At 40.5% G+C, this 25,758-nt stretch overlaps 1 protein-coding gene across 1 annotated transcript; it reads right to left on the reverse strand.

Moving 5' to 3' along the window:
• Window positions 1-3,577: 3,577 nt before the first annotated feature.
• On the reverse strand, window positions 3,578-25,247 carry TRIB2 (tribbles pseudokinase 2). Its single transcript, XM_030555401.1, has 3 exons — window positions 23,667-25,247; window positions 19,096-19,388; window positions 3,578-5,131 (listed from the first exon to the last, which is right to left on the reverse strand). The coding sequence occupies exons 1-3, from the start codon at window positions 23,934-23,936 to the stop codon at window positions 4,663-4,665; spliced, it is 1,032 nt and encodes a 343-aa protein (XP_030411261.1). The 5' UTR covers window positions 23,937-25,247; the 3' UTR covers window positions 3,578-4,662.
• Between the last annotated feature and the right edge of the window lie 511 nt (window positions 25,248-25,758).

Consider the following 25,758-nt stretch of genomic DNA (forward strand, 5'->3'; position numbering starts at 1 on the left):
ATGTCAGGTATACCAACTTAGACTCTTAAGAGTCAAATTTCTGTGCTGTTACACTGGCATAAGTCATTTAATTGGAATTACTAAGGATTGACTCTGGTATAGCTCTGAGCAGAGTTTGTCCCTTAGATTCACACCCATTTGCCAGCATAATCAAACTTACACATCCCCTTAATTTGGTCCACTGAGTTTCCAAATCCTGATCCTATGGAAGTCAATAGAAAAACTAATTGACTTCAATAGTCAGGATTTCAACCAATGAGTCTATCTATATTGGTTTAACTCAAAAGTCAAGGAACTGGAGGACAAGGATGTAACAGGAAAAGTACCTAATAGAGGGATGTTAAGAAGGATGCAAGTTAACATGGGAAGTGGTCTATTTTAACCTATAATTTATGATTCCCTCTTGTAAAATGCTTTTTGTGTTACAGGTAGAATTATACCACATTACAGGTGACTTACACTGTGGTTCACAGACTTGCTTCTGAATTTGCCTCATCATATTAGTAATAATCTCTAACATTTGGACAGGACAGTTAAAAGTTGGTCAAGTTTTTGGCTATATTGACAGTTATTAAATTAGCGAGTTTCTTCCATAGAAAGCTTAGGAGACATTTTAAAGAATAAGGAATCAATCATTAGTAATTCTTTTGGTATTCATTATGCTATTAGTCACAAAGCTCACTCACGCATTTCCAATTTCTATATAATCATTTCAGGGTGAATGGTATTTTTTTCCCTTCCCAATAATTTTCCCTTGGCATCACACTGCATACCCTTCCTTTTGCTGCCTGCCAGGAAAGTGTGGGATTTTTTTTTTTTTTTAACGCACAAGTGACAGGTTTTACTGTTTTTTCATGAAGAGATTATTTTTAATTTAAATGTTTATTCACAAAGTTGGTGCACCTCCATATTTCAATGTGATCAGCATACATGATGCAACTGTGGTGAATGAATGACTAAGTTGTTTATGTCCTCTGGGATGAGAAAGTCACAAGAAAAGTTGCCTGCATTAAAAACCACCACAGTAAATACTGCAATACTGGTAGCTTTTTGTGTCTGAAACCGGCTATAGGGTTGTGTCCTGATGAATGATTTCATTTGTGAAGGAGGCTTTTCATTCTAGTTTGTTAGACACTTGCCCATAGAATGAATCAACGCTTCACTGAACAAGGTTGGCAGTCTTTGCTCAGGAGTGTACCAAGTCTGGGATAGCAGTAAGCATCCAAGTCAGGCTTGACCTGTATTAGTGAAGCCATTGGGAAGATACCATGATGCCTGATCCCTAACTACTAGTACTTTCAGGAACACTAAATGCACCTATAAGATTAAATTGAAAAAAACCAAAGACAAACTATTTGAAAACCAGCCCTTCCAAAGTTAAGCTCTGGGTTCCCGAAAGTTCAGAGCTCAGGCTACAAGGATAAGGCACTCCATCAGCATTGCATAAAGAAATTGACTCCCAGTGCCAAAGGCTTCCTTCACAGCAGCATCAAGCATACTTTATTGTTTAATATAAATCACTGCAAATGAGCAGTCATTAGTCAGCCACATTTTTTTTTTCATATAATTACTGGCACTGAAAAAGAAAGCATACAGGTTGTTGTAAAATTAAATCCAACTATTTCCACCCAAACAGAACAGAAGCTGTTTGCATAAGTTTCGGGGTAGATTGGTGGGTGTTTATGGGAGTGTTGGGTGGGAAGAAGGGGAAGGGAAGAGACAGTCCCCTCTCCCAAATCTCCTCTTTTGTGCAGGATCACAATCTGCTTTTTCCTATAAAGCACATTTATTGTAGGAGTATGATTTGAAAGAGTTTCAAGTAATTTAAACCCTGGCTGCAGACACACAAATCATTTAAAAGCTAATTTCTCTAGGAGTTTCCACATATTAATGACATTGTAGGATGGCATTGCGAAGTTCAATTTGTATTTCTCAAGCAACAACCACCCAGCATACAAGACGTGTGCCAGAAAATAAACTAGGATGAACCAGCATGGTACAGAATTAGCCAACATGGTATTAATGGCTGTAATATGTACCAAGGAGTGGATTTTCACAGAATGTACCATTATTTTGAAGAGTTACTCTAAGTGTGAATTCTGGTCTTGCAGTGGCTCTTCATGCCAGCAGACATGCCCAGAACAGAATGCTTTTTTCAGAACTCTGCACTATTTTTTACATGAAAGCTCAGATTCCAACACCCTTACTCGTACACCCTGAAATGCACCTTCCACTGAGAACAACTGAAGCATTTGAGGAGTAAAGTACTAATCAACATGAGTAAGAGTAGGAGACTCAAGTGCAAAACAAAGACAGTGCTTTCCTCAGCCATGGCTTTAGCTCCTGTGGTATGGAATTTAGGGGTACGATGACATGTTGGACTTTGGTAATTACTGGTATTTCCTCTGGACTTGAGGAGCCAGACAGCACATTCATCCTGCAAAGAAATTATATTGTCTCACTGGAGAAGCATAACTCTCATTAATTGACACTATTCAGGTGCACCAAGAGGAAACTGTTTTATCCTGACATCCTAACAGGTCTCAAGAAAACTAATTTCATTCGCAAAAGTAAAACTGTGACATTTAGGTCTGAAGACTTAAGGATTCTTTGATAAGCTATTTGAGGCCTGTCTTTACAGGTTTAATGAGCACTTAGCAGCAGTTTGGAGATGATATAAGCTAAATGATGAGAAATGGGCAAGATTGCTGCAGAAGTGTGGAACATATAAAAAAATCCTTCACAACTGTGGTTTAGTTAAATATGCACAATTTTATTTATTGAAGAGATTAGGACAAAAACATTAAACCAAATACATGACAAAGCACCAGAGGCAGTAAAACCCCACCATGCACATCACCAATCTTTCCTCCTACAAGGTACTTATAAAATTAAAAAAAAAAAAAAAGTCCTTCTTGACACAGCACCATCTTCAGAGTGTAAAAACATACTCCCTTTATATTCTTAGTTACCAAAATAGAACCAAGGCAGGTCAGCTGCAGCTAGCTTCATCTTTTGATAAAGGCCCGTGAAACATCTTCGAGAGTGGGATCGTAACTTCCCTGCAGGGCAGGCAAATAGCATCCATACGTCAAATGCCAAGCAGCTGTACGCACATGCCACATACTATAATTGAGCACAAATTCAAGTAACATTTACATACTACAGAGTCCACATGTACCTACCCAAAAAACATGACCACTTCACAAAACGTATACAGGCAGTAATATCAGAACAACTGAGGTACTGGAAACACAAATATTTATGCCAAGAGATTTCAATATCATACAGCAATATAAAAGCAGTAATTAAAAACCATTTGCCAGTCTAAATCAAATAAAGCTATCTAGAAAAAAAGCTAAATAAAAAGTTATTCAGGGACAGAAATACCTGAACAGAAAAGAAATGTGTTAACTACAGCATGTAACATGTCATCCCAAGTCAACCCGTAATTGAAGTACTGGCTTAATACATCACTACTGTGACATTTTCTTCAATAAATAGAGTAAGTCTTGACAATACAAAAGGTGCATATTACTGCGTATGTTTCGGGAGAAGAATCCATATTATAATAATGTTCAGCTTATTAATACCCTTTTATTTCTTATTCAGGGCATAACAAAATAACCCCCCAAAACCAAAGAAATAAAACAGTTGCCTTCTCAAGAGGAATTCAAAAGAAAAATGTTAATGTTTTTCTTCAATAAAGAGCCCTCTATTTACATGTGGGCCAGTCAGTTAAACAAAAGGTTGGTTTTGAATCTAGAACTGATGCAAGGGCTTTCTGCCCTCTACAGTCACATACATGCAGCATGGCAAACATGGCAGCCAGTATTTCAAACCCTTTAAAAATAATACAGGTTTTCTTTTCTTCTTTTACTATTATAGCAGTAATGCATCTGGAAGTTTGAGTAATAATAGCTTCCTGCAACAAACCATTTGACACAAAACAGAACAGCTTGTTAAATGACAGTTATTTCCCCTTAAGGGAACAAAGCATTAAAATGTCATTTCCTGACAAGAATATTAAGTAGTATATTTAGAAGAAATATGAGTTGAAAATAGCTATCAAGAGACATGAACTGAACTTTTGTTTATTTTTTTAGCACCCACTTTTCATGTCTATGTGCATCTAATTTTTTCTTAAATGAATCCCGTTAATTATTAGACATCAGATTTAAAAAAAAAAAAAAGAGAGAGAGAGTTAGCCAATTGTACTTTCCCTGAATAATGGCTGAAGTTAAATATTTAACAGTGCGATGCCAAGATGCGTGTTGAGGCAAAAAGTTTCTCTACTTGTTGTGAACTGCAACTATTTTAATGAAACAGAAATAGGAGTGATACAGCTGCACTGGAATTGGCACGTGCAGTCAGTCTCCTTGGCTCCAAAAGGTAAGAAGCTACAATTGCTCCATGCTGTCTCCCCCCCAGCCCTCCAAATCAATGGAACCAGATAGCAAGGCTCCCTCCCCCCAAAATCTGTCCCCATGCTACATTTGTTATATTAGCTCCTTGTGGAGATTCCTTCTCAAACCAAGGAACTCCAAGTGTCTTTTGCTACCGAGCTAGGCTGATGCAGGATGTGATTTAACACGGTCAGGAAGGACTCCTTCATGTGACCATCTCTAGGTTATTGTACCTTCTGAACACCAGTCTTTGTGCTCAGTTAAAAAATGGGTCCAAATCTTCTTCCATGTTGACATCAGGCACCAGCTGATCTGATACTTCCTTAGCACCATATCCTGAATTAGAGACATTAAAATCTGTAGAAAACCAGGGATGGTCCAGAATTTCCTGTGAAGTCAGCCGTTCCGATGGCTCCCGGCGCAGTATGCTACGTATAAGGCACTTTGCCTTGGGGGAAAGAGTCTCTGGAATGTTAAATTGCCCACGACGGATCTTGCTGAAGAGAGAACTAGGTTCAATGTCATGGAAAGGATAGCGTCCAACTAACATTGTGTAAAGCATGACACCTAGACTCCATACATCTGCTGCCTTGCCAGAGTAGCTGCCATTTGTGTTCAAGATCTCTGGACTCACATAGGCCGGGCATCCATGCTTATCAGAAAGAGAGTCATCATTTCCTCGTAAAATATACGCATCTTCTAGACTTTCCAATTTTACTCTAGTCCTGTAGAGCAAGAAAACAGAGGCAACCATTAAACCCACTGATGAATTGCAGACTATTACAGTTATACGATTATGATAATAATAAGTCAGAAAAATCAATAATCCTAAAAAGGTGCATCAGTTTGGAATCCCCATTCTCAGGCTAAGATTTCCTTTACTTATAGTAACACGTGCATTGTCTCTTCCTTCCCACTCAGACATTTGATTTTATTAAGAGAATAAATATAACCCCAATCATACGTGCCTACATTTTTTGGTAACAAGACTTCTTTTATTTCAAACTAACGTGAAAAATGATTCCAAGCTTCCTTGTTACATTACTGCATTAGTACAGTCTAACTGTATATATCTATATAGCATTTAAAGTTGAGGCCCCTTTTCACTGACAGAGGGAACACTGACACTAGTTACCCTTTAGCATATAGATTTTATTCGCCAGTAATGACAGGTATTTTAGGAACAATTTTAGTGTAATGCAAGCACATTGGAACCCTTCTTCTCTGAATGGAAAAGAAGCATGACATTTATCAGGTTTTTCTTTTATAAGACAGAGTGTTCAATGTAAAACATTCACATCAGGGATCATAACCCAACACTGGCTAATATGGTCCCAGTCTCTTGTCATCATTGATCCCTAGTAGGCCCCAGGACCAGAACAGGCCCTGTACAAGACAGTATTCCAAAACCATAAATTCATAGGTGGGGCTGTGAACAGACTGCAGGCCACAGCCCTTCATTAGAAAGCACCTTGTTACTAAGTATTAAGACACAAAAAGGGAGTCCTATTTCTTAAATGTTTACTGAGAACTTTGCTTGGGCTTAAGTAGTGAAGGCAAGCATGACCCACATTGGCTTTAGAACTGGAACCAGGATGGCTCAGGGCGACACCTGTAAAACCAATCAGGGCATTCTGTTGTAAAGTGCTACATAGCAGACTGCTCTATAAACTCTCCAACCACCCTCAGACCATTTCGACATCTACAGACATTTACTAGTCGAGGTCAAAGCCCTTTTGGCAACGTGCCTTGAATAAGGAAGTCATAAATACCTAATTCAGAATTCCTGGCTCCCAAATACAGTACATAAAGGCAGTTCATTCTATGATTAAATAGGCCAATGTCTTCTCCCTTAGTGCACAGTGATGAGATTTGTGCCAGGCATTAGCTTCCTGATTAACTACCCATTGCCGGCTTATAGACACCTCTGGTGGTGATGGACAGGCAACCAACCTTCAGAATTCCAAATAATAATCCAGTGCAGTTATACTTCAAACAGGAAAAGTTACAAGATCACGGTCAGCTTCCTTCTGTGCCAAGTTCAGAACCTCTTTATGCACAAAAGGGCTGAAGAGGGAAGCCGACTAAGAATGCTGGTAGAATTTCCTCTGCAATCCTAAATATACACTTGTTCCTCTATCTACACAGGAGAATAGAAAAGGAGGGAAGATGAGAGAGGAGAGAGAAAAGGACAAAGGACAGGAGAGAAAAGCACAGGGCAAAGTGGGACTGAAACTGAAGGCAGAGACACAAGTGGTGGTCCCAGTACTGTAGCCCGTCATATTTTCCACCAAGATGTAGAGCAGAGTTACTCAGATGTGCACTTCGGTCACTAAACTGCCAAGCAGCAAAGTCATCAGTTCACCTTTGTTAACTAACCGAGTAAAATACACTCCCGCCCCCCCCCCCCCCCCCCAGACACACACAGGCTGGAGAGGACTATTCTATTTATAAACAACTTGTGGGAGGGAATCCAATACATGCACCCCTATGTATTTCCCTGTGCTGTTGACACTCAGATGGTATTTATTCCCTTATACTTTACATTTCCAATAGAGCTGTGGATTAAAAAGAGAAAGACGGACTAGTGAGTATTTTTTGTGTGTGTGGTTTTTTTACTTTTATAATCAAGTTATTTGAAATCCCAAGCATTTATGTTCTTGTGACTGAGTGGTGCTGTACAAAACTGACGCTGTGGGACCAGAAAGACTGCTCCTCTCCCTTTAAAACTATTTGATTCCTAAGAAATCCATGAGAGAAGAGGCTTCCTTTGTTATAAAAGCAAGCAACGCGCACACACACTGGAAACGGAAAACCTTGCTATGACCTTGAGCCTTATGCAAGGTGCCCTGCATTACAGGATCAAGCCCTATATGCATGCTATTGCAAGTTTGGTTTAAGCCAGTAAACTGAAGAGCAGCCGGCCATTTTTTGCTTGCTCCACTGTAATCTATGAGTGAATGAAGCAAACAGCCATGTTTTCATCCTTCTGACTGGACTTGAGGAAACACAAACAGACCACCCCCAATCTTTTTTATATATATATTTTACAAACACACAAACACACACAAACTCTCTCTCTCTCTCTTTTATTTATCGATTAAAGCAAGGAAATGGTGGCCCTGCTAGAGGCAGTGTTTCAGTGAAGGTGATCACTAAACATGCAAGCTAGTATATTTGCATTTCATTTTGTATAAAACTAGTAGCTTGCTTTCTTAAGTTCTTACACATCAGGTGTACTGAATATAAATTAGTACCTACTCATGCGCCATGAACTGCTTGGACATTTTAGTTAGCTAGGCTGCTTTTGTGAAAGATCACTAAGACTAGCATGAATTTACAACAATGAAAAATTTTTACCTGTTGGGGAACAACATTAAGGGTATGAGGAAACCAATCATATGATAAAGCTGTCTACACACAGACACAGAATATGTGCAGGTATTTCCAAACGCTTTAGATGCCAAGACCCATATTCAGTGAGTTTGGTGGAGAAAAGAGAGAAACCCAACCTCCCTAGCACTTAAAGCAATGGAGAAAAATAATCTGGCCTTTGTTTTCAGAAGTGACAAGGGATTTTGGATGCCTCTGTTTTGGAGTGTCTAACTTAAAACATCTGATTTTCAGAAGGCATGAGTACTCGCCCTTTTAAGGCACGTTACATTAGCAATTTTGGGCTGTCCAGTCATTCCTGAAAATGTAGGTTTCTGTGTAAAGGGTGGGAAAAGTCATACAGTTTCAGAGTAAACAGACAAGCCTAAATTTGATTCTTAGCAGGCTAGAGCAAGTATTTTAAAATGAATTCATGATCAGTTTTGAAACTCTTCACATTGTGTTGTTACCAATTTGGAATAAAAGAAAATTAAAAAAAATTAATTTTGCAGTTAAAATCCTTCCTTTCTCCCAATAAATCCACTAATGACAGAAACAGGAACAGTGTTTAAAAATTACTATAGGAATGGCTGATGCAAAATTAATCCCTAAAGTTCAGATGTACACAATTGCCAAAGCCAGATGAGAGTCACTTTATACATATATTGTAGTGCAACAAAGACTTTTGTGAAGGCCTGCATAATTACAGTACATAATTTCAAGTTTAAATGCAGAGACTGAATAAGCACTTGGAAAAAGAACATTATGCATCTATCAGATCATTGATAAAACACTGCATTAGCCTAATGCATTAAAAAAAAATACAACCCTGAATCAAGGCTATTTAAAAAGGGGAAGCTATTCTGCCTGTGAATGCTTTCCCATTACTGGTGAATGAAACCACAGAAGTGCAATCAGAGGGCAGCAGTGGTACTCAGACGGGAAATGCGTCTTTGTCCCCATAGAAACCGTCAGGGAAACCCATGAAAAACAATACCACTCTGAATTTCTTATCAATATGCCATTCATTACTTGACTGCATTCAGACTGTGCTCTTCAGTAATCTAACAAAACCTGATCAATTAAACCTCTTCTAGAAGATTCTTCAATGTAACCTCCTGAGTTGGCATCAGTTCCTGGCAGACAGCTTTGTTATCATACAGCCTACACTTTTTCACAGTGATTCACATTATTCCTCCCTGCAGAGTTTGGGGATTATTGACAAATTACTGCACTGCCTTTTAACACACAGAAGCCAGAGCCACAAAAACTCTGCAATCACACTCCAGCTTCAGTCATGTTCTCCAAAAAGCAAACAAGATTTCCAGAACTAGAATCAGTGGAATTATTCAGAGGCCTCAAAGCTCATTTTGACCACTAAGGGAAAAAACTGATCATTCAACAGATACAGTGTGAATGAAAGGGTGTTTCTGAGGTGCTAGTTAGGAAGGCCATGCATGAACTGAAGAGGTGATTAGTAACAGCATCTGTTTCTTACATTTCTCCGATACAGTGTATACGGAAACTGACTTCTTGGCTGCAGCAGCTGAAGGTAGGGTTAACATTTTAGGAACATAGGGACTGCAATACTGCACCAGACCAGTGGTTCACCAGTAGCCAATACCAGCTGATTCCAAGAAAGGGGCAAGAAACTACTCTCACGTCTAACTTGGTAGGTACATTACCTACTTGCTAGTCAAGCATTGTTGGGAGTGAGTGTTCAGGAATGACAGTAATTTAGCCAGTACCCCTGTGCTCCAAGAGACTAGAAATCAATTTCTATAGTCATTTGTTAACATCTCTATAGTTATGCACTAGAGAGCAAACCAATGTCAAATGACAGTTTGTGAGGAGGAGAAAAAATTACCCCTTCCATCCTAAGACTCCTTCCTAGGTTAAGCCACACACGCAAGACATCCACATGACCATGTCATAGGCAACATCATTCTGGCTGAGAACAGAATGGCATTTTCTTTGGCCCCCACAGACCTGGCTCTCGCTGGACAAAGACTGTTGTTGAGCCATACTCTTTCCCCACTCCAGGGACAGAGACTACTCAGGCAGGATCAAGAATTGCTCCTACAGAGCCAATAATCAAGTCCAATCAGGGTAATTTAGTAGCAGCTCACTCTAAAAGGTAAAAATTGAGCACAGACTGACTGTGCCATCAGATTTGTGAGAAAATGCTGGCACTGCTCACTATTCTTTGCCGCGAACTGACTATTGTAAATAAGAGAAAAGAACCTCTTCTAAACAAACCAGGACAGCAGTTTGAAGTGAACGTCTACTTTAGATACACACACTATTAAATCCCAACATTTGCTAAAATGAACATAAAATAATTTAGTTCAAAATTCATCTCTGCTCCAAGGGCCATGCTATCTTACCCAGGGCAAAGGGGACAACCCCTTCCCTCCCCCTGCAACAATTTAGCAATGGAGTGCAGAAGGGGGAAGTGCTGCATTCTCAGCATTAATCCTCCCTTCCCCTATGTCACAGAACCCTTTCGGTAGGGATTAGGCTCCACAGTGAAGGCACAGGCAGGCAGTTCTCCAAAGGCAAGGAGCAAGAGGGAGGTGGCTTAAAGAGCGCAGCTTTGGAGGATACGTATTACCAAAGGAATGGAAAGATTCTTCCACCACCCCACTATCATGCAGTAATGGGAACTGTGCAGATTCCCTCACCATCCTTAGAAGAATGCCTCTGCAAGTGCAAACTTCAACCCAGTTGCTTAGGGTATGGCTACATTTGGAATTTCAAAGCGCTCCCCTGGCAGCGCTGCGGGAGCGCTGCCGCGGCAGCGCTTTGAAGTGTGAGTGTAGTCAGAGCGGCAGCGCTGGGAGAGAGCTCTCCAAGCGCTGCATGTAAACCACATCCCTTACGGGTGTAGCGTGCAGCGCTGGGAGCCGTGCTCCCAGCGCTGCTGCCCTGATTACACTGACGCTTTACAGTGCTGTATCTTGCAGTGCTCGGGGGGTGTTTTTTCACACCCCAGTTGCAGCGCTGTAAAGTGTGAGTGTAGCCAAGGCCTTAGACTCCAGTGTGATGAGCATGGCTTAGAAATTTAGGGCCAGACCCTTAGCTAGTGTAAAGTGACATAGCTCCACTGACATCATCTGAGCTCACATCAGCCAAGAATCCGGCCCAGACTGCCCTGCATTCAGGATAAACCCACAGGAGGGATGACGACATGTCCCCCACTATCTTGTTTGTACAGCATCTGAACAGAATTCCATGTAATGGTACTGTTTGTAAGTGCATGCTGCAGTAGAAGTACCTTATAATGCATCCATCAGTGTCCTTATAGGTTTAGGACACAAGACCTTCACTAAAGTTAATGTAGTTCCGGTTCTGTACTTCTCTAACTCAAGAGGTCTCAGTTTTTTTCAGTGACGGATAAGACCACAAGGATTCCATTATTTGATAAGTATCTGGGATAAGGTGGCTATCTGAACTCACTTATCTTCCTTAGATCACATTAGAGATCAATGGTTTTAAAAGGCTCCACTTGCAACTCTATGCACCTGTATCCACCATGTTCTCCAGAGCCTTTTACACCAGGAGTGGCAGAAGGAACAAAGACAGGCATTTGGTTTAGTTAAGATAGCTGTCCACAAGAAATACAAGAACTAACCCCAAGTTTACAGCCTCAGGAGACACACTAAATAAGCAACCTGATCATCAGTGGTGCTGAGCACCCACAGCTTACATTGCGCAAAACTGGATCTATGGAAAACAATCCGAGTTTTGAAAAACGGCTAGATTTTGGGTGCTCAATTTGAGACACTTTACAAGAGGCTGTTTTTCACAAAATGTTGGGCGCTGCGGGCGGCCTGAAAAAATCAAGCACCTTTCAGGTATCTCAAGCTGGGCAACCAAAAAAACACTAGCCACTTCTGAAAATGTAGGCAATGCATATTGGCCAAATATTTATTTTGGTTAAGTGAAACAAATGTCCAGTAATCAAAACTTGCGGGGGATGGGAGGGAGGGGAAATTAGTTACCATCATCAACAAAAACCCTGCGGAAAGTCAGCAATGCAACTAGAACGTGACTGACTTGAATTCAAAACAAAATGCTGAGCATGGTCAGAATTACACAGTTCATTCAGGAATTTGCTGATGCAATATTACCGCCTCAGCACAAGGTGAGGGAGAGCAGCCCTCTCAGGGTACATGGTGCATGCCACTTGCTGACTTGTCTGAAACACCTGAGGAGTGCCAATCACAGGAGAGTGCCTATAGACTGAATGAAGCATCATTTATGTGCTTCAAGCACAGCAGAGTGTGGAGACACCTAGGCACTAAAGAGTAACAGACCCCTCAGAGAAAGCGGTAAATAGCTATGGAGGTGGGAATGATGGAAGGTGGTCTCAGGAAGCGGGAGAGAGGAAGGGGGAAAACCCCTTCCAGGGAGGTGGGAGTGGTGCAGGTATTCCACAAGGCATAGTCAACTCCTGTTGGAGGACCCAGTCTTCTCTAATTGCTGTCTGGTCAATTTGGAGCTCCCATGCTCTCCCAGAAACCAGTGCTTCAGTACTGGGATTAGAACAGCAGAGAGGACTCCTGGCTTCTATTCCCAGCTTCTGCTACTCTCTTGTTTGTGATTTTGGCCAAATCACTTAACCACAATGACCACATTCACCTCTCTATAAAATGGGGAGAATATCTGCCTACCTCACAGGGACATTCTGAGGCTTAAGGTTTGTCGATTGGTTCGTGGACTCTGGCAAAAAGGCACCGTATAAAAATCTGAATCAAAAAGGAGGCTTTGCAATCGAACGACACAGACAGCAAAGGGATCATGAACCTGGCTGCTGACAAAAGTTACTTAACTGTTCTGTTTTATATCTGAAGTTTGATGAATGAGGATTTACTGCCTGAGAAGACACAATCCAGCCTTCCCACACACTGTCAAAGGCAAAATAATGAGAAAGAGCCTCAGTTTCTGGATTGAGATTTGATCTATGCTTAGACCCTCCACATTTTAAGTTATACTGTTTAATGCTACACCTTTCCTCTGAGATTAGGTTAACAGAGGATGATAGAGCGGTCTAGAAAAGAAACCTACTTTTGTTTCTGCATCTTTATTTTAAGAAAGCTCTGTTTACACAACTGCCATTGCTACAATTGAAAGCTCTTTGAACAGTTTCCCTAACTCCTAGAAAGCTTGTTTGTTCACTGTGTGTTCTAAGCAAGGTTAAAGGTTGCTAACATCAGAATGCAACCAGCGGACTGCAATACAATACAGGAGTATGTGGGGAGGACGCACGGTGGATGGAGGGGAGGGAGGGAGAAACAGCACTGCCCAAAATAAGAGAAATAGTCACTTAGGGCAGGTCTACACTTAAAATACTGCAGTGGGACAGCTGTGGTGCTGTAGCGCTTCAGTGAAGATGCTACTATGCTAATGGGAGAGCTACTCCAATCAGCACAGTTAATCCACCTTCGGGAGAGATGGTAGCTATGTTGACAGGAGAAGCCCTCCGGTTAACACAACACTGTCTACGCCGGCGGCTAGGTAAGTATAACCGCGTCACTCAGGGGAGTGAATTTTTTATGCCCCGAGTGACGTAATTATACCAAATGTACATTTGTAGTGTAGAACCTGCCTTAATAGCCAGTAAATATGCAGCAAATTAAATCTTCGCTCCAATTTTCTGTGGGATCTGTTTTACTGGGTAAGGATGCCAAAGAACAGAACTAAGTTACCTTAAAGCAGAATACATTAGCCCTAAGGAACTGAGCAGTTCCAGAAAACAAAACAAAACTGCTCAGTGTACCAAATAAATACATATTACACTACCACAGGCTTTCTAAATTAGTGGATTGTGCTGGATGTGTTGCCTTGGCATAGGACGAAGTGTCAAGTTATATTTATTTTGATTAACTCTCACCTGCATGCAATTTCCCATATTTACTAGAAGAACAAGGAAAAATTACAATATCTGGAATATCAACGTTAATCGTTCTTGATAGGGAAAATGAAAATAATGTGCAAGGTCCTTATGCTTCAAACATTGCGACAGCTAATATTTTAATATACATGAAGTCTTTAAAATGCTATAAGAAATTAATAATTCCTTGATAGGAGAAGTGATACTTGTGTTAGGAAAGCCAATGCAAAGAGCATGCTACATACACAGACTGATTTGATTCTTAAATCTTCAGTGTGGCTCCTTCTGGAACAATTGTGTTTTATATAAAACTGATGAATTACTTTAATATATATACAGCAATACTGGGTACACAGCTATTTTTAGCACAGTTCAATGAAGATTCTGTGACATCATTGGGGGGCGGAACAGCTGGGAGAACTGCACATTTTCTCTGCTCAAAGGCACAGAGTATGCTGCTAGGTCAGTCTATAGGAGAAAAATATCTCATGACATGAGCATACATAAAGCCCCACAAACCTATAAAACAATAACTTGCCTCTCCTTCTCTCTCTCTCTCTCTCTGTGTAAAAGGGAGAGGTGGTATTTGCACATCTTGTGCTGTGAGTGTGTGTCAACTATTCCACAGCAGTCAACTTTTTAAAAATTAAAATGTAAGGAGCAGATTTTTAAAAGTGCACAGCACCCAACATAGCTCCCAATTAGGCGCCAAAAACAAACAAACAAAAAGCTGGTCAGTTCCTACATGGAAGCTGAGCTGTTTTGAAAGTCTAGCCCTGAATTTTATATAGCAAAGTCACAGCTATCACTACGTAAACAGATGCGCAGCTGCTCTCTAACCCAGCCTTACAAAATGTTTCCACCCACACAGCAACATCTTAAAGGTCTTTACTTCTTCAGAGATGAGGTATGAATTTAAAAGTCTAACTCTGAAATCCCAGCATTAAGCTCAGTCCATTTCACTCTGACAATTTGTATTTAAAAAGGGTAAATTAAATGCAAAAAACCTTATGTTACATAAAACAGTTAGATTGCATAGTTCAAAGTCAGGAAACGCAATAGTACTATTGTAACATTACCCTGACTACAGTGCATATCTTTCATAGAATTCAATTAACAATGCTCAAATACATAGGCTCTCAAAGCTGGATAAATTAACACAGCTGTAAGACCCTAGGGCCAGATTTGCAGACGTGCTAAGCCCCCCAAATTCCAAATGAAGCTGACAGATGTAACCATCACTGGGGGGAAATAAATCTATCACTCTTCCCATTTTTTGTTTGATTTTAACTGTGCAACAGTAATTTTAGATTAAAAGGTCTTTAAAACTGAATCCTAAACACAACATGTGCATACTAGAGAGAGTGTGAAACTTAATGCACCATCACATTCTAGCTTTGCTTTAGGATATCACCAGATTGTCATGAATGGAATTAGGGCTCAGACCTATGATGTGCCGAGGTCAGTGGGAGTTAAGGGCACTCAGTACACCTTGTTGGATTGAAACCCTACATCTTTCTAATTTACAGCTGTTATATAGGTTCAGAAATGGTAAGAAAGCTTCTAAATGTGCACGCTTGTAATACAACTTCAAATGTTAGCACTTGATTACATATTCCTAGACATCATTAGGCCCAAAGAAGAGAGTAGGCACTAAGAAACCCTGAAATTGATTTTTTTTAAATGAATTTGAATTATTTCTGAAGAATACATAGATCTATTGATTTGGTTCCTAATCCTCAGTTGCTTTTGCAGCTCTCAGCTAAAAGCAGCCAAAAAGTGGGAGAATTTTCACTCAAGTGCTGGCCAAATGCTACAGTGCCAATCTTGCTTCTAGAGAAATAAAGATCAGATGGTCATCAACTAAAGGAAAGTTTAACAGGGCTGTGTGCATGCATGTGTGTGTGTGTATATTAAAGATGAATTGCAAAAAACAAATATGAAAAGAGTTAGGAACAGAAAGCTGTGCAGAAGGACCCCAATTAAATAGCGAGGGCCCGGGGAGCAGGAGCTGAGAAGCCCAAGTTATTCAGCAGGCATGCAATTTTACACTTCTTTTTATTTGCCTCCTCCTACTTCCTGGTTCATTACAAATATCACAGACAGCAGTAATCTGTGACATCCAAAATACCATGCATTCCAAGCAGGCTGCTGGTTTCTGTGATGATGTTTCTCAGAATGCAACATCACAAGCAGCAGCAGCCTTGTTGCAATGCCTCGTATTTTAGATGTCACTGAATGACGCACTCTACAACATCTTCAGTGAACTAGGAAGTTGCAAGAAAATTTTACAGAGAGTAAATACAGCAGCAGCAGCAGCAGCAGACTGAAAGTGATGATTGATTGCTTTCTGATGGTTTGGATCATGTCAAGAAAAATAAAAATAGAATCTAGTTCTTCTATTTCTGCCTTTCACTATCTGTTTCACCTGACTGGGTCTCAATTTGTTCAGATACGAAATGGTTTAATGTATGTAAATCACTCTGACACACCTGGATGAAAATTAATTTTCTTGTTACTGGCTTAAAAATAACAAGCAATAGCCGTTTAACCTCTAAACATATGGTATTTTAAAAATCAGAAGAAACATTCTCTTTTAGTTAATAATTGATTGGGTTTTGACTTTCCAATTAATGTTAACAATAAAGCAGTGCTATTGCAGCACAGACCTATACTTTGGCCTTGTGCCTTATGATGTAGTCAGCTCTTGGGAAGCATTTAGTGCAGGATTTCCAAAGGGCAAAGTTCCACAGTAACTCTGCTCTCGTTGATCAACACCCACTCACTACAATATATAACCACACATGTTGTGAGCATATATTATGTTCTCTGTGCAAAAATGTTTATTAACAGAGTAAAAATGACATTGCCAATTAAAAATACCGTATGCAAGTTTTCTTACTATACTTCTAAACCAAGCCTCTATGTGCTATCATGATATAAATATTTATTAATAATAAAATTAACAGTGACAATTGCAAAAACCTAATTGTTTCCATCTTGCACTTATCTCAGACTGGGTACAATGTTAATCATTAGTGCTCTTTTCCCTGAAGTTCCCAGTGATGAGAAGAAGGTCTTATGTATTGCAGTGGGAGGAGAAAATGGGGAAGAGCTATTTGTTTCTAAATAACTGTTTATATGGGAATTAAATACAAAAATATTTCTGTTTGTCTTAGGCTTTTAGTAAAAGCCTGTTTCTACAAAATTTAACTTTGAGTTTTAAGTTGACGATACCCATAAAACTCTAATTAGAAAAAGAGAAAGTTTCTATTCCTCATGGTTGAGAAGAAACTTCCAAATCTGAATTGAGGCAGCACTGTCTTCCTCAGCCTGCAGATGGCTCTCTCAAGTGCCTCTGCTGCTATTCATAGCTTTCTTGAACAGCCACAAAAATGAAACTGACAAGACACTGACCTATTCCATTAAAGCAGGGGTAGGCAACCTATGGCACGCATGTGGAAAGTGGCATCCGAGTTGATTTACAGTGGCCCTGGTCCGGGGGGCTCTGCATTTTAATTTAATTTTAAATGAAGCTTCTTAAACATTTTAAAAACCTTATTTATTTTACATACAACAATAGTTTAGTTATATACTATAGACTTATAGAAAAAAAATTTCTAAAAATGTTAAATGTATTACTTGGCACACGAAACCTTAAATTAGAGTGAATAAATGAAGACTCAGCATAGCACTTCTGAAAGGTTGCCGACCCCTGCATTAAAGCAATTCAAAATCCTGTGCACAGCAGTGAAAATGCCAATTTCACTCTGATACAGCTTGAGCAGAAGAACAGGCAAACACTCAATGGAATCACAGGACTGGGAGGTTAGAGAAACAGAAAACTTAGAAGTGACTCTTGTGTGGAGAAAGAAAACTCCCTCTCTCTTCCAGGAGCCAGCTAAAGGGCTTCAAACTGATCAGAAGTCTTTCAGCCATGACTGATTTGAAAGAGGAAGCTCCCAAACAGGGTCAAGAACAGCCTGCTGGGAATAACACTCCCACCCCCACACAGTTTCCAGCAGCTGGGGATGAGGGCTGCACTTCTCAGCAGATTGCTGTCTCTATGCCTTTTTGGTGTGGCCCCTCCATCTTTTGGGTCAGCCTGCAGCTAAGTAGGCATAAATTTTCTTCATGAACGAAAGGGCGGAAAAAAACAAACAAAACAAAAAAACAACCTCAAAACAATACAAATCATAAAAGAGGACAGAAAAGCACAAAGCTCCACCTCTTTCCATTCCCTTTTATTTTAAATTGTTTGAAGGTCACCTTCAAGTTTAATATTTCTCCCACGTTCCACACTGCTCCAGCAGGGCTCAATGATGTGTCAGAAATCATTACCGAAATGCATGATGGAACACAATTAATAGGAACTGGTAGCCACAGGGAAAGGAGTCTAACCTTCAAGGGTCTGAAGTCTGCTACAATATCCCCTTCATCTATTTATATCCAGAAACATCTCACCATAAAAGCAAGGAGATAGGAAGAAAAAAAAAAAGTCAGTGCTGCTGGTTTTGGAGAACCATCACTGCACTCTCCTTGCCACCTCTGGTTATAAATGGTATTAACAATGCTGAGAATTCTCCTCAAAGCGTTCAGGGTTCTTGTCAGCGTCAATCCCCCTTCCTGATGGATCTCCTAAGGCCAAATCCCGTGGGGAGCTCAGGGCCCTGAACTCTAAGTGAAGCTAGTGGGAGCTGTGGCTGCTTAGCAACTTTGAAGATCAGGCCTCATGAATCTGAAAGCTGAGCACACAAAAGTTGACACACCCAACCACCACAGACCTTTTATGTAAATGCAGGCCACGCAGGAAGTCTGTGCCACAAACAAGAGAAAACAGACCTCCCAGTGCAGTGCCATAACCATTAAGCCAATTCTTCCCTCCTCCCCTCTTAGGAACAGGCAGCAACTTTAATCTCCAAATCCCACAGATCTTGGGGATCTGCCACAGGCCTCTGCACACACTATCTCCTCCATGTACACAACCTGTCTCTATGCAGCCAGCCTCTTCCTCCAGAAGCCAATCGCTAATCAGAACAATAGGGATTCCACAGGGCAGAGGTGGAAGATCTGGAAACAATACTAAATGTCCATACTACTTGGATTTAAAATCCTCACGTAGTTGGTAGAGGAAAAATATGCCCACTTCAAATATGGCACCCCTACTCCAAAGATCGGATGGTAGCAGAGCATGAGGAAAGGAGGGAAACTGTCCTAAACAAAGCATTTCCCTTACCAGGCATCGATGCACAGATCTGCAGGGTTTTTTCCATCATCAGCCATAGAGAAATAGGGTTACAGTAATGCACACAGTGTAATATTAACCTTAACCTACAATTTGTTGGCTGTAGAAGAGCAAGGAGGAGAGAAACTAACCCATTCGAACAGCAATCCCAAGTCCAACATGCAAAAAGTTCTTACCTTTCTTCATCCTTAAAGATAAATTTTCGCAGTTTGAGATCCCGCAATACCAGTCCACCATCATGACAGTGTGCAACAGCAGAAGCTATTTGGTAGAACAGTTTGGCTGCCTCCTCCTCTTTTAGCTTCTTGCAGGTACGAACAAAAGAATGCATGTCCCCATAGCCTCTTTCAAAAAACACGTACGCTTTTGTCTCCCCAAGAATTATTTCAGTAATTTGGTTGATACTGTTGTGCGCAGGTAGACAAAAACACGGGGCTAATGACTCTTGGTAGCAACCAATATCAAATACCTAGAAAACAATGACAGTAAAACAAGGATTAAAGATAGCATAAAGGTACAAAGCGGTAATTATATCTGGCACTCAGCATTGTACAGAAATTTGTTGTTGTGTATGTACATTGCTTTTACAACTCTTTTTGCCATATGTGGAATTGGCAGGTGCATTTATGCCTGCCATTGGGGGGGGGGGGGAAACCCAGAGACTATACCTCCTTACCTGGAAGGGAATGCTAAACTAATTAGGTCTTGGCTACACTGGCGCTTTACAGTGCTGCAACTTTCTTGCTCAGGGGTGTGAAAAAACACCCCCAAGCGCAGCAAGTTACAGCGCTGTAAAGCGCCAGTGTAAACAGTGCCCCAGCGCTAGGAGCGCGGCTCCCAGCACTGTAAGTTAATCCCCACGGGGAGGTGGAGTACCTGCAGCGCTGGGAAAGCTCTCTCCCAGCACTGGCGCCGCGACCACACTCGCACTTCAAAGCGCTGCCACGGGAGCGCTCCCACAACAGCGCTGTACAGCTGCAAGTGCAGCCATACCATCAGCAGAGGTTTTTCTCCAGAAGTAATAGTGTGAATGACTTGAAGACCCAATATGTGACTAAACTCAAATTGTAATCTACATTATGGTTTGAGGGCCATAGTTATATATAAAGGTGTCAGGCCTCAAAAGTAATCAAATTAACCTGTTTGAAGAAATCCAGCTAAGACCTCAGAGACCATGAACAATCTGTGGAGAGTTGTGCTTAAAGAGATCTTGTCAAACTAAAGCCAACAAATCTCTTTACTTATTTTACTAACTCCTTAAAGCCTTAACATTTTTTCATGTTTAAAATCAAATTTGTCACCATTAATATTGTTTACTTCCTCTTACTTATGTTCATTGCTAAGAAAAATCAGAGAAGTCAGTTTCACTTTCACATTCTCACTTTTGCAATGATTGTGTTTCAAAGGTCAGAAAAACATTATGGAAATACTGGTTTTAGACTTTATATAAGCTTTCTTTTAAAAAGTAATTAAATCTTGGGGCAAATATAATTGAGTATCCCTTTAAAAGTTGACTGTCACTTTAAACAGTAAGCAGGTTATCAATGATCTTGTGAATGGGCTATAAAAATGCATAAAGGATGCTGAGCAATCCAAATATAAAATGTTACTATAGTCTAGTGATTATGAATGAATCAGTATTTGAGTCAATTAAAAAATCTAAAGCAGTGGAAAGATTCCATACAGAATAATAGAATGCTTACACTTTCTTACTGCAGAGCAACAGATGACAAAGAGGGTATTATATTATACTGTTATACTATTATACCAAATGCACTGTAGGGTACAAAGGAAGGGATGAGTGTTTCCAGCACCAGAGAAACACTATTACTGTCCAACACGCTCTGGGGTGTACTGCTACTTTCATAACAGTAATCTGGTCCCACTAGAGATGCAACTGGCTACTCTTTGTATTGTTTAGTTAACAGCACTGAGTGGAGCTGGTATGTCCTTAAACCAAACTCCCATTAATATGATTGCTTTTCATATCCTAGCTTGCCTCCTTGGGGGGCAATCACTGTCATTTCTCTGAAGCTTTAAAAGCTTTTAAGACTAAAGTCTTCTGACATGGTTCAACAACAATTTACAAAAAGCTTTTAAAACAAACTAAGGTTTTTAATGCTTCAAAGCACAGTTTTGAGAAAATTCCCTCTTAAGGAGACATTCCAAGATAGCAGGACACTTGACAAAATGGGCCAAAATACACTTACCTGTGCTGCTATACTCCATCACAGGCAGCAGTCATTCAGACAGGCAGACGCCCAACTAACCCAACTCATTTTATAAGAGGGAAGATTAGCATCAAGGGGTTCTGGTGACATGATAAACCACAAAGGCAGAACTCAAAAGTGTTTGTTGCTAAAACCCCACTGCATAATTCATTCCAGAGGGAAACTCACTGACACTTGGATCTGTGCAGAGATCTCAAAAACTTAATAACTAACACATTAGAAGTGGTTGGAATTACTAAAAAGTAGCTGCCATAACAATGAAAACGGCCTTTCATAACCTCCCAGTATTTTAACTGTCTTCATCTGAAATACTATTTCCACAATTCTTATGCAACTGTAGTGTCCTTAAAAAAACACCACCAACTACCCATGTTATACTCCACAGTTCTGAGGGAACATTGATCAAATAGGTTTCTGATGTAAGACAACAGACCATGTGTGTTTTGTTTCTCTAAAGTACTATCATACTGTCACTATCCAGAAGTTTTTCTTATAAAGGGCTTTTTTGTAGCCAACCTATGTAATATCCCTGGATTCAGTTCAACACAAGTTCAATAACGAGCAGTCTGATTTAGTTGTTAACAAGGGAAAGGGAGCAGACACCATTGTTCAAATGCCACTGAACCCAGAAGCAACTAATGGCATTTGTAGTTAGTGGGTGCAACCAAATGGATCTGAACATCATCAGGATGTGTGTGCTATTTCATCTTATGCTCATGCAAGAAATTAGTTAAGACTGTCTCAGTAGGATACCAGATGGTAAAACTTGTTAGCTGTCTTAATAGGGAGGATATCTGTCAAATAGGAGCCATGCTACTGTAGGGTGTTTTAAAGTACACGATAATTGAGGAAAATATAGGAATGTGATCACTCCTCAGTTAAACTAGAGATTCAAGGCAAATTAAATATTTTCAGGGTATGGATGACAAGCAGTGGCTCACACTTCTGAAGGAAACTGAATGGTGTAAAGTTAAAAAAAAAACAAGCAGCATCTTAAAAGTGTATGACTCAGTGGGAAAACAAAACAAATTCACCCTTTGAGGAACTGAAATTTTGCTGCACTCTGCCATAAAAATATCCTGAAACGCTGCAATACTTGCAGCTAAGGGAGAAAAAACTTGCTAAAAATAGAGCACAGCAATTAAGTTACTACTAACCATGCAAGTTTTTATATAATTTCATGCAGAGAAGCAGCAGGATAGCCTTAGTTCATAAGACAATGCAACTGTCCTAATATGTAGCTCTCTTTGGCTTTCATTCTAGAAATTCTATTTCAACTTGTATTTATTTTGGTAACATAATGCATGCATTTGTACAACATGCAATATCACTCAGCTTCCAAGGACAAAAGACTCCCCTCTCCCCCCCCCCCCCCCAAAAATCAAGTGTAAACTAAATCTTCATTAAAATCAGGGTTTATGACTCATAAATGAGGAGTCCATTTATATTACCCTCTGAATCAAAATCTTTTACAAATAGATGAAAGGAGTAAATTAGCACCCCCCCTTGCAATATGTGCTAGTCCATAACTTCTTGTGAATCAAATTTAAAAGTATGCAATAACCAACAATGTTATGACCAATCCTTTGAATAATTATGAGTGTCTGGCTACTGTTCATTACACAGACAACTCATCACCAGAAATTTACAAAAGATTGCTAAATGGCATAATTATATATTTTGGGAACAATACAAGCATTAAAGTGCATGTTGCAGGGTTGCAATTTGCTATACAGTCACACTGCTACTGCTTACATGAATGAGCATATGTCTAATGCACCAGAGACAATGAAAAATGTAACCAGTGCAGTTTAGGAACAAAGGGGAAAAAATATTCCTTCAGACCGAAAGGGAAATACATTGCTTGATAGAGATGCAGGCATGTGGGTTTCCTTTTCCCATGGGTCACCTTCGGATGTTAAAAGAAAATGGGGGAGGGGGCGTTGAAAAGCAGGCAGTCTACAAAGAGTGGCTTAGGTATTTTGTCTGCGCTTCTAAAAAACGTAGGTGTACAGCTTTTATTCTTGCTGAATTGTGCAACGGGGGAGGATGCTATTTGCAACCAACCTCCTCAATAACGAGGGCTCACAGCTCAGCAGGATTAATTCAAGGTGGATTTTAATCACTTTTCAGACAAAGCTGTCTACAACCTGCCAGGGTTTCAAACTAAAGAAATAAAGTAAGACAACACAGTATCTTCAAATTAGTAGGGGGCTCCATTTTGAAGAGAGTGGGGAAGGATCACGTTATAGTATGATCAAACTAACATTTAAATATATTTTAAAGATGGTTCTTCCTAGTACAGTTCATCTTGGGTAGAAGGCAGCTTGGCTCCAGGCCACCGTTATAACGTGGCCATTGTCTAGAGTGAGGGGGAAAGTTACAGGGTGCCTGTTTAATTCCGTTCGTTTGGGATTTGGTTTTAAATTGATCGAACAATCGAGCTAGTCGATATCCGATCAAATATAAATCAATACACGATCTGGTTTTAAAAAGATAATGGAGAAAGGTTTTACCTTGCAAACCAGCTCCTCTCCACTGTGCAGATGCACGGCTCGGAAAACGTGGTCTCCCTCAAGAGGCTCCAACAATAAGTATTTCCCGATGCAAGAAACGCAATGCGACAAGTTAGGAGTCTCTGGCGGGCTCGGAGAGCCTAGGTTCGGACTAAAACTCTGGCTTGGCTCGGTAGATCTTATAGACGAGAGTTCTTCAAAATCCTGGTTTTTATTCCGAGGTCTCCCATATCGCGCTATTGTGATAGGGGTTGACCTTTGTATGTTCATGGGTATTGAAAGAACCAACCAAAGTTATATACCAAACCCCTGGGTTAAGATCAGTCACTTGCCAGTCCAGCGGCAGTTGCCTTTGTTATTAAAGGGGGTGGGTTACGTAGATAAACAGTACCAAAAATAATAACCCACAATAATATCAAAGCGATTGTTTTGCAAGCGGATCAGCTTCAGAGCAGCGTGCTGAGAACCGTGTGATCAGAGAAACAGGATTTAGCCGCAGGTCCTTTTGTTTCTTGTACGGCAACCGACTCGTTTGACTGTTGGATTTTGTCTTTTTTCAGACAGCAACAAAGTAACTAATTTGAGAACGTGGAGAGCTGCAACGTTCCGTTTTCGAACGCAGCCTCGCAGGGAGGCTGTAATATAAATAGAGCAAAGAGGGGGGAAAAAGAAGGGGGAGGCTGATTCGGTATCAGTCTCTGGTGCCCTGAACGCCTACTAAAATTTTTAATACGCTCAACCCCAAAAAGGTTAAGTAACGTGCTGCATAAAGGACTGGATTGTCCTTTCTCTTTCTCTCTTTTTAATACAGGCAAAAGAAAAAAAAGTTGCCTACGTTTTAACTGTAGATGGCGTCTGAACCTTTCCTCTGATAGCAAGGGCTATCCAGAAATTCGACAAAAAATAGAGGGAGCATTTAACTTAAAAGAGCGGTCAGCGGCAGCAGCAGAGCCCACAAAAGATACAGTATAGCTATAAAAAAACCTGCACAAATACTTCGGTTTGCCTTGGATTTTTTTTTTTTTGCCTTAACAGAATGAACTGCAAAACCCAAAACAAATGTGCACAAATATCCACACAATTATGCAACGCAATATTTTTGTTGTTGTTTTAATCAAAGAAAAAGTGCAATCAAGGACACGATCAAGAGTCTTAGCTATCCATTGCACGAGGTTTTTTTTCGTGTGTTTTCCCGCAGTGCCTCCAAGCGCTTTAACAGAATTCACGCACAAAAGAAAATAAAACAAACTGCAGGAAGAAAAATCCTGGCGGTTTCTTTTCTTTAGGGTCGGAGAATGTGCAAGGGGGGGGGGACGACAAATTGCAATCACTCTCAAAAATATTGCAGGGATCTGATATATTTCCTAGAGGCAAGAGAAGGGGGAAGAAAGGGATGGCCGGGCCGATCCCTTTCAGCAAGACATCATCCCTCCACCATGTATTAATAGTTACTTACGTGGCTGGGATTCTCTCTCTAGCTCGCTCTATGCCTCACTACTCAATGTCAGCAGCTGCAGCAACACTTTTACCCTGTGCCCCAGTGCAAAGGCTGACTGCACAATCCCCACCGCCGCACAGCGGACTGGCTCAGAGGAGAAGCCCACCCCACACAGAGACGCCTCCTCATTGAGCCAAAGCACCATCAATCACAGAGCGAGCCTGCCAACCCTGCACCCCCCATCTCTCTTCCCTCCCCACCTCCACTCACTCTCACACTGAATGAGCCGGTTTCAGGGTAAACAAGGTGAAATATCCTTCCGCAGCACAGACTGTGAAATAGGAGCTTTGTAGTTGCTGCTGGCAAGTCACTGGAGCTGACTGTCAATGCTTGGATCTGTGCATGTCGAGTTTTACTGACCTCTGCTTTCCGTTCGTTTTATTTGCGTGGGATTTGGTATATTCTGGTTGGAAACTGTGTGAACCTTGTGGTTGGGGATGGTTTATTAACCTTTTTAAATAGATTTTGTCCTTAATAAAAATGGAATAAACTCTCCTAAAATAAGAACCCAACATTTTTTTTCTCTTTGCAAGCATGAATGCTGTGTGTGTTAGACGAGGGCATGGGAGCCCAAGGCTTTTTTTTTTCTTCTCA

The sequence above is a fragment of the Gopherus evgoodei genome, chromosome 3 (genome assembly GCF_007399415.2).
Source record: "Gopherus evgoodei ecotype Sinaloan lineage chromosome 3, rGopEvg1_v1.p, whole genome shotgun sequence".
Lineage (NCBI taxonomy): Eukaryota > Metazoa > Chordata > Testudines > Testudinidae > Gopherus > Gopherus evgoodei.

Bases quoted from the DNA above. Each gene is read 5' to 3' on its own strand.
- TRIB2 (XM_030555401.1), bottom strand. From the start codon at position 23,936: ATGAACATACAAAGGTCAACCCCTATCACAATAGCGCGATATGGGAGA. The intron at 19,389-23,666 runs GTAAAACCTTTC...ATTGTTTTCTAG, and splicing joins GAGAGGAGCTGGTTTGCAAG to GTATTTGATATTGGTTGCTA. The intron at 5,132-19,095 runs GTAAGAACTTTT...CTTGCTCTACAG, and splicing joins ATCTTTAAGGATGAAGAAAG to GACTAGAGTAAAATTGGAAA.